The following is a 9288-nucleotide window of genomic DNA, read 5'->3' as shown; positions in this document are numbered from 1 at the left end:
TTAGACTAACGGCTGCTAACATGTTACCTTATCTCCTCCTCCTCCTCCTCCTCCAGTAACTTGGCCTTCATGATTGAGATGGCTCAAAAGGAACTCCAGAAATTCAGGTGACTGGATCACTGGAACATCTCTGGTGAATCAAAGTGTAACGAAAGAAGTTTCACAAGTTTACCAATTACATTTTTTGTTTGCCACACAGGAAGCAAATTCAGGATTTAAACTGGCAGCGTAAGAACGATCAGTTAGCAGGAGGAGCCAAACTGCGAGAGCTGGAGTCAAAGTATGTTTGAAGAGTTTATATCACTGTACATGGGAATGTGTCGGCAAGATTCTGCTCTGTTTTAACATCTGTGTCTGTCCCTCAACAGCTGGGTGTCTCTGGTCAGTAAGAACTTTGAGATCGAGCGGGCCATCATCCAGCTGGAGAACGAAGTCACTCAGCTCAGACAACAGCAGGGGGACGAGAACAAGGAGAACATCCGCCAGGACTTCTAGAGCAGCAGCAGCAGCAGATGTCACCCTCGTAGGACTGATCTACAATCAGAAAGATGTCATGTTGTTTAATTAACTGACTGCACCAAGAAGCAACCTGGGGAGGGGAAGTTACCTGTATGGAGGAGATTTAACGTGAAACAGCTCATGTTCCACTGCTTCATCAAATAACTTTGACATTCAGAAGGAGCAGTCCAGAAACCTCAGTGACAACACACTTATTCTATAGTGAAACAGTGGGAAATGTGGTATAATGCAACTTTTGAAGCCTACCTTTTTTTTTTCTCCCCACAAAGGTTAAAGATGTTTAAAGCAAGACTATGTACATTTTTCAACAAGATAAGTCATCTTTCAAATAGAGGGTTGAATTCATAAGCAATAAATTACATCTTATGGGTTTTGATGATTAATGCTGGCAAAATAGTGGTTATTATTATTACGGGGTTGGTTTGCTGGCTTAAAGTTTATTTTCTTCTAGTGCTACAGTCATAATAGCATTAAAGGTTATTCCATTATTGCCATAAGTGACGTTTTTCAGAAAAAGGTACATAATCTTGCTATGAAGTGTAATTCATACCAGCATGTAGGTTTCAGTCTTTGAGGGTTTCTAGAATTGAGTGTAAATAGTTTGTCAATCCTGTCAGAAGACAAAATTATCTCTGTGAGCCCTGCCGTGGTTCCATGTAATTTTTTTTAATGATGTTTTATTAAAATGAACATTTCTTATAGTTTCTAGTCTGGATTGGACTTTTTTCATATAATATATCATTTTTCTATTTGAAATCCTTTGTCTCCCGTGTTTGTTCTACTCTACCTTAATGCAACAGGACAGTTTGATGATGATACTGGCAGGAGTCCTACATCACATTCAGTTTAGGCTCTAGTTTGTCTTTCTTTCAGGGGAAATTGTAGAACCCCAAATTTTTCAAATTTCAACTTGCCAAGAACCAAAGGCCCAATTATCTGTTAGAAAAACACTCCTATTAAACATTACGTTGCGTGCTAAATCGTTAGCGTGCACTTCAGGCGGAGCTATCAGACACTTATTGCTGGGGCCAGTATTCCCGATGAGGCTTTTTGTCATTCATTAACTTTGGTTTAAACATTACACACAAAAAAAACGTTTGGTCGCTCATGACTTAGTCCAAGATATCTCTAATTAGCATAACAGCCATTCAAATATACTTGATTAAAATGTATCTGATACCACTGGGCAAACATTCTATGTGTACCCTGTAACACACTGCTGGAGTGATTTTCGTCATGAGGTGGTTCAAATCCCAAGAAGTAATTTTGACAATAAGGTAGCCATGTGTGTGTTTTGTGAGCCTCTTGTTAAAATGTGCCTTAAGTCTGTTAAAGTTTGGGGTCTAAAGCTTATTTTCTTCAACACCAAAGGAAATGAATTAAAAAAAAACTTCACTTAAATCTTTAAACATGTCACAAGATGTTATATATGATTAATTTGACTAATGTACCTTTTAAAAAGCGCAAAAACATGTCATCCTGGATTATATTTGAAATATTATCTTGTGCACAAAAACAGTAAATAATCATTTATTATTATTTATTGCCACATTCCTTACACAGTGTGAATAACAATCATTAATCCGACGCTTATCCTTTACTAAGCCCAGCTGCATGAGATTGCCTGCGTGGTTGTCATGTGAAGCGAAGATGTCCGGCACAGAAAGGAGAAAGGATGCGCGGTAGGTAGACCAGATCTGAAGAGCTTCTGCGTACACCAACACCAACCAGGGATTGAACCAGCTCAAAACCCCCCAAAACACTGAAGGTCATGCCCCGTCCAGCATTTTACAACTCTCACACATCTCTCACACACACACAAGTTTGCAGGCACCGTTATACCGTTTGCAAAGAAACTATAGGGTTCTCTTTAGGAAAAGTCATCCACTGTGACCGAATGAAATTTGAAATGTGCAAAACAGCGCCAGCCACCGGTAGCTAGAGTAGCAGTAGGTAATTTTGGCCATGCTCCGGTCTATATACTGAGAGTGTTTAGAGCTGGTACTAAAGTAACAGACTCTGGCAGGTTCTGGTTCTGGTCCTGACTTCCTTTACTCTGGACAAACTTCTGCCGATGCCTCTCCTCCTGACGCTTCTTCTTCTCATGCCGCTGCTGCTCTTTCCTCTGCTTGTTAGAAACCTGGGAGAAAGTAGGGGGAAAAAAATCTGTTTTTATTTTAGTAATTTTACCATAACTGAGGAGCGTTTTGACCAGGGCAGCAACCTCTGGGTCTCAAACGTGAAGCCAATGCAGAAGTGCATTAAACTCGTATTATTTCTAAAAGCCAGCGGGGGTCACTCCTCTGTTTAGCAAAAGGAAGTCTGCTTATATAGACATCTATGAGAAAATGACACTACTTCTCATTCGATTTATAACCTTAGTAAACTTGGAAACATGAGTTTATGGTCTCAAACGCTATTGTCAAGTCTTCTTCAACACAGCATGATGTTCTTTTAGTAAATTATGGTCCCTTTAGAGTCAAATAGACCATAAAGCAGAGTATGCTTAAGGGCCGGCTACCTTATGATTGACAAGGTTAAATGTTACAACATTACAAGGTTATAAGGTTCATTTATTGTCATTGTACAACAGGGCTGCACAACCAAATGCAGTTTGTAGACCCATTTTGCTACATAAGAAAATACACACAAAAAACTGAAACAAAACTATATTGTATGTGGAGGGTGGAGGATGAATTTCTAACCGCCTGAGGAAAGTCTGTCGGTACGGAAGGTTATACTTCTGTGTTTTTGTCTTTAACCCTTTCACATTGTGTTTTCAATTCATGAAAAGGTACTTGTAATCTTTTCGGGTGACGTCTAGGATCACTACGTCCACTTATTAAATGCAGTCTATGGTTTTTAACTCAAGTATTTGTTTCCCTACATTGTCAATGACAAAAATGCTGCAGTCTGGAGGACTGGTCAGTTTATTGGTGAGAAAAACATTAAAGTAAAATCTAAAATAAAATGGACTTGGATTGCATTAAAACAGCTTGAGAGGCTGCAAATCTACCTTTGGTTTTTGTAAGTTGCTGCCCTCTGCTGGCTGTTTGTCCTCACTGCAGTCTGTTGCTGAAGCTCTGCAGGCCGAGCAGGATCCTGAGGCACACTGGCCCTGGCAGGACTGGCACAGCACGGCGCCAACAAGCCATTCCGCATTGATGGTTGCCGCACTCAGCTGGAGCAGGTTCTCCTCGTCACCTGAGGCGGAAAACACAGACATGAACACATGAATACAACAGTCAGTGTGATCTGATCAATCCTGGTAGCGTAAAGCAACCAGTCTACTTAATTACAGACCGACATTTTTATGGGATCAATAAAAAACACCGAATAGATGAGCTTGAATGCATGATGGTTATGAAGAGTATGTAAAAAAAGTTAACTCCTATGCCCTGGCAGTCTGATTCTTCCGGCAGCTAACGAATCAAGTGTAGCTTCTGACCGTGGATTCCTCGATTCTTGATGGAGCTCAGGATCACGTTGTCCTCCTCTGAAGCTGTGGGAGAATGGTTTTTCCGTCTGTCCCTCTGGCCTCCCCCAAACTCACGCTGCTGGCTTTGTGAATTCTGAAGACTCTGGGAACAGGAATAGCGAGAAACACATAAGTAAAGGCTGCTTCAATAGGCGTAAACATGACATGATGCGCTCTTGAAATTTAAAGATGTGGATCTGGAATTGACTAAATTACGGATATTTTCCCAAATGCTGATCCATTAAATACCCATTATACCTCTATGCGGAGCTGAGCAGGACTCTCAGAGTTGTCTCCAGTCCGCCTCACACTGTCATAATGATCTCCATAGCGGTAAGCGATGTGTAGCTCTCTGCATACCCCCTTCTCTGCGCCATTTATCTGCAATAAGAACAGCACATATGAACTATGTGGTGTCCCAAAAGTGAGTTAGAATTCATCATTACATTATGTGACATCATTTGAAAGTCTTGTGCCTCTGCCTCTGTCCATACCTCCCACAGTGGTGTGTTGAGCTGATGGATGACCACTTTCACCTGTTGACTGCGAGCAAAAGCCACAATTGCATCGTTTCCAGCAAATGTCCCCGGCTGAGAGAGGTTGGACACTGAGTGGAAAGAAACAAAAACGATTACTCACAAGATATTCTAATCCCGTGATCACCCAGAATGTTTTCTTGAGCTTTCTACCATTCCTGTTACAGCAGATATGCGGTATATCTCTTAAACCACTTTCAATATCCTTAACTGTCTTTTTAACATTTTTTCAGCATAAATGTATTATATAAAAATGGTATATTAACTTCATTGCCACGAAATAAAACATTTTAACTAGTTAAATCAGTCAAGAATTCAATTTCTGATTGAATGAAATCAAGACAGATGCAAATAGCAGTGGTTCACAACCTTGTTGGCTTGTGACACCTTAAAACAAAACAATGTTTATGTGCACACTCAGCAATAGTTGCATATGTCTACTTGTTGAGACCAACTGCTCACGTTTTATTTACTTTTTCAATTTTTAGAACAATGTCTAGGAAAACCCCACATTTATTATTCCCTTATTAAACCCTCAGAATCATCTTGCAACCCCCAGATTGGAAAACAATGACATGCAGCATCTGTCACTCCATTGAAAACAGAACACAGCCACTAGGGGTCACTGCACAGACGCTGGTCAACATTGTCTCCCACTGAAACTTTTAATTACTTTGTTGATATACTCAGTGTCCCCCACTGGGTGATTTTCTTACAGTGTTGTGAAAAGGGAACGTCGTCCTCAACAAAGGGTTCAAAGTCTTGTCGATGGGACATCATATACTGGACAGTCTCCTGCCGAAGCCGCAGGTGACCCCGGGAGTGACCCTCTAACTGGTCGCCTAGAGCTCTGAACAGGCAGTTCCTGCAAGAAACAAAGACAGTGACTGGCATGTCCACATGACTGCCTATAGCTAAACGACTCAGTGTCGAGGTTCTTGGCCAGCATGTATGTTATGTTTTGTTTAAGTAGAAGGCTTGTATTCCATCTGTGCATTCAATGGAGTTGGCATTAGCTGGCAGGTTTCTGGGATTTGGAGAAAACAATGACTTAAGTCCTGAAGATCACAACGCTCCGAGACCTTCTGCCCAGTAGTAAACATGACTGATAGATGCAAGACTGTAAGGTAAATCAATCAAAGTCCCATCTTTTCAATAAGCTTTGCCTGGTTGTTTTCATATTGTAAATGGCACAATACTGCTGTTATTGTCAGTTGGGGAAGACCAATAATGTTTTAATTAAGTGAAATTTGCCTCTGCTAAGGAGCAACCATGCAACTACGAATACTATACTATAATTTACTGTACATTGTTATTGATTGTGGGCTGGTGAGTTGTAGGCACAGAGGTTGAAGACATTATGTTCCTCATGATGAGAGTGCTGTCTCCAGCTTGAAGCATTCTGTATATAGTAAAATTAAGGAGACACGTGTTCCAGTATCAGAGATGGTGGTGGGCAACACAGAGGGAAACAAAGTAGAGATAGTAGAGACCCCACAATCTTCTTTTTGGGCTCTTACCCATCTCCGGGGACTTCTCTCAGCTTGAGGCCCAAAGCCTGGAGCTGATTGGAGAAACTGACAAACTCTGCTCCTTCATCGCCGTCCTGAGGCCGGTTCTTGCGGTCCTTCACGATGGCCCTGCGTGCTGCCCGTTCATCCCTCTTGCGTTCCAGTTCGCTCTTCTTGTTGCTCCGTACAGATTTCGGCGTCTGCTTTCTAGACATGATGCCGATAGTCGTTTCTGCGGGCCTGCAACACCAAAATATGTCTTCTTAAAGGGAATGACCTGGCGCCTGCATCAACCACTGCCAAACATCTGGAGAAGATTGAAAGAAAACCACAGAAACAGGGGTGGAGGTTTTCAGAATATTTAAATAGATGTTTTCTATTGTTTTCTGTTATATATACACGTTATTTAGTCGTCATAATCTGTCCCTGATGTAGAAGATACTATGCCATATGATATATAATGCTGGGAATACCTAGACTTTGTGGTTCGATACCCGGTCGATGTGTCCTTGGGCAAGACACTTAACCCCAAGTTGCTCCTGAAGGCTTGCCATCGGTGTGGACTGGATGATGAATGTTAGTTAGAGTCTGATGGTGGCACCTTGATGGTAGCCTGTCATCAGTGTGTGAATGGGTGAATGATATGTAATATACTACTGATTGTAAGTCGCTTTGGATAAAAGCGTCTGCTAAATGACTGTAATGTAATAATGTAATGTAATGTAATGTAATATAAACAGGTTCCTACTTTATATTCTGTCTGATTCTCTGCTACATACATATTCAAAATATATATATTATGTACAAAGCAACAATTACAGTGTTTTCTCTGCTTGGTTCACATGTCAACTGATGTATTTTGATGTAAATGTTTAATAAATTGAAGACTTAATTCCAGTTAAAAGGAAAACATTTATCATTTATTATATTCATTCAGACTTAAGGGCTGATGTTTTATTATTAAATGTGATAAGGCCATGCTGAGACAATATTAACTGCATTATATTGACTACAGTGAAGCTTTGTTAAACACCAGTAAGGCTGGTTTCGTTATCCAGCTAGCACTAGCACCAAGTGACGTAGCTGTTAGCTAACAGCTAGCACAGCCAGCTAGCTGTTAGCCTCCATGCTGCTAACGCTAGCCAGCTAGCATTAGCGCTACATGCCGGCCTGTAGCTCCAGTCCCCGTCTACAGGTCGATGCTTACCTTCAACACGACTGCGTGTCGTCGTGTTGTTGTTGTTGTTGTTGTTTCGGGACTCAGGAGGTGAATGTAGTTGGTGTAGTTTCCGTTTTTGTTTACAACGGAGCTTCCGCATACGTACGTCCCCGTACGTCAAAACGTACGGGAGGGCGAGAGGGCCAAAATGCCAAAATGCGAATCTACTAACGACACCTAAGCAATGCTAATACACCTTAAGAAGTTTAAAGAAGGCTTTGAGAGAATGATTAGTGCCAGTATGTACATCAATCCATCTATTTATCTATCTATCTATCTATCTATCTATCTATCTATCTATCTATCTATCTATCTATCTATCTATCCATCCACCCACCTATCTATCTATCTATCTATCTATCTATCTATCTATCTATCTATCTATCTATCTATCTATCTATCTATCTATCTATCTATCTATCTATCTATCCATCCATCCATCCATCCATCCATCCATCCATCCATCCATCCATCCATCTATCTATCTATCTATCTATCTATCTATCTATCTATCTATCTATCATCCATCCATCCATCCATCCATCCATCCATCCATCCATCCATCCATCCATCTATCCATCTAAGATCTGAGTCATCATATATTGCAGACTGTGATTCAGGACAAAGTAGGAGGTTCAGTTACAATTTTGAAAGAGATGTTGCTTCTGAAAATCACTCCACACTCGGCTCTCTTCAACTCTCAGAAAATCTGCTCACCACCAACTCCTTCGGATGACTCCACACAGTTGGTGAAAATAATGTGGGGGAGGAGTGGGCTGAGAAGCAATAAACAGGATATTTGCTGTGTAAAAAGACCAGCAGACACACTGAGACAAAAAATAGCCTCAAGACATAAAACTGCATCAGAAAACAGAAGGAAGCAGTAAGACTTTTCTACTTCCTAAACCTAAAAAACTAAAACTAAAACACATTTACATCAAACCATCTGGCATAACAGAAACGGGACATACATCTGCAGAAGTCAGCTGGTCCCTGGTGTATTTCAGACAATAGTGAGTAATGGCATTGTGTGTTAACAGATGTAATGGCCTGAAGGCTAGCCATTCATTTGTGCATTTGCAGCAATCAGCGTCACTCACCTGAGTGGAACAGAGGAGTGGTCAGCCAAGCGTGGACAACATACCATTTATACTGTAAAGGCCTTCTGTTGTACTATTATGTCATCTGATTTCACAATGTTATATTTATGACTGATGTCCTTTTCTAGAGACACTCACAATCTTTGACAGCTTCACCGACCTGCTTAATGTGTACATTACAGCTTACATTTGTGTAAAACTGGTTTAAGTTTCTTCCCAGCTGACCTCTTCCAGTGTAGCACAGTTGTTTTTTTGCATGAAACCAAACGCAATATTTGCGGTTTGTAGTGAATGTTGTGATTCTAATACAGGAAATGACAAAATTACTGTGAGTACACTCGACGTTTTCTGACTTACTGCTGGTGTCTGCATGCAGATAGTGAAAAGCAATGATTCTTTCCAGAAACAAGGTCATTTCATTCCCGAGGCTCTTGACATACTAATAAATCTGCTGTTTTTTATGCACGCATGTTCAGTCACATTTATCTGGAGCTTTATTTGTTGTCTAATGTTGCTTCAGCGACTGGCGGACCACTTTTGACAAATGCTGTTAACCGACAGTCAATTTTGACTTTAAAGCTAAACTCATATTTGTTATTGTTTTGGTTTTAAGTCTTAATACAATGTTTACACTACCCCCATTCTAGCCCCTGTAGATTTTAATTAGAGACTGCTACACTGGCGTCAAAGTGAAGTAACACTGTGTGCTGTGGGCGATGACAGCAGATGTTTTCTGTACCAGCAAAGAGCATTTGATAAAGAATACCATAAGATTGGTTATTGATTATTTTGTAACAATGTTTTAATTTTGGTATATAACATGCATGTAAAAGTTTTGTTTTTACAAAAATTCAGAAAATGCATTCCACTACTGGTAAATGCAGGCTGCTGTGTGATCGCTGACCATGGTGCTGAAACAATGTTC

General features: G+C 40.6%; 2 protein-coding genes across 3 annotated transcripts in view; one reads left to right on the top strand and one right to left on the bottom strand.

Annotated features, from left to right (window-relative positions):
- Positions 1–1220, top strand: part of bcas2 (BCAS2 pre-mRNA processing factor) — a 3993-nt gene extending 2773 nt beyond the window's left edge. The window contains exons 5-7 of the mRNA XM_054609730.1: positions 57–107; positions 200–280; positions 369–1220. Coding sequence (XP_054465705.1) covers positions 57–107; positions 200–280; positions 369–495 — 259 coding nt within the window. The 3' untranslated portion in view covers positions 496–1220. The remainder of the gene's footprint in view (positions 1–56; positions 108–199; positions 281–368) is intronic.
- An 819-nt stretch (positions 1221–2039) lies between these two features.
- Positions 2040–7401, bottom strand: otud3 (OTU deubiquitinase 3). Of its 2 annotated transcripts, none has more exons than XM_054609626.1 (8): positions 7252–7401; positions 6054–6351; positions 5250–5398; positions 4492–4604; positions 4256–4378; positions 3968–4100; positions 3536–3723; positions 2040–2659 (listed from the first exon to the last, which is right to left on the bottom strand). In XM_054609626.1, the coding sequence occupies exons 2-8, from the start codon at positions 6257–6259 to the stop codon at positions 2495–2497; spliced, it is 1077 nt and encodes a 358-aa protein (XP_054465601.1). In that variant the 5' UTR covers positions 6260–6351; positions 7252–7401; the 3' UTR covers positions 2040–2494. The 2 variants fall into 2 exon arrangements, with proteins under 2 accessions (XP_054465601.1, XP_054465602.1); XM_054609627.1 differs by having other exon boundaries at positions 2046–2659; positions 6054–6284.
- Between the last annotated feature and the right edge of the window lie 1887 nt (positions 7402–9288).

The sequence above is a fragment of the Anoplopoma fimbria genome, chromosome 12 (genome assembly GCF_027596085.1).
Source record: "Anoplopoma fimbria isolate UVic2021 breed Golden Eagle Sablefish chromosome 12, Afim_UVic_2022, whole genome shotgun sequence".
In the NCBI taxonomy this organism is placed as follows: domain Eukaryota; kingdom Metazoa; phylum Chordata; class Actinopteri; order Perciformes; family Anoplopomatidae; genus Anoplopoma; species Anoplopoma fimbria.
This window is presented reverse-complemented; position numbering and strand designations above follow the sequence as displayed.

Bases quoted from the DNA above. Each gene is read 5' to 3' on its own strand.
- otud3 (XM_054609626.1), bottom strand. From the start codon at position 6,259: ATGTCTAGAAAGCAGACGCCGAAATCTGTACGGAGCAACAAGAAGAGC. The intron at 4,379-4,491 runs GTATGGACAGAG...TTCTTATTGCAG, and splicing joins TCAACACACCACTGTGGGAG to ATAAATGGCGCAGAGAAGGG. The intron at 2,660-3,535 runs GTAGATTTGCAG...ACTTTCTCCCAG, and splicing joins GCAACTTACAAAAACCAAAG to GTTTCTAACAAGCAGAGGAA.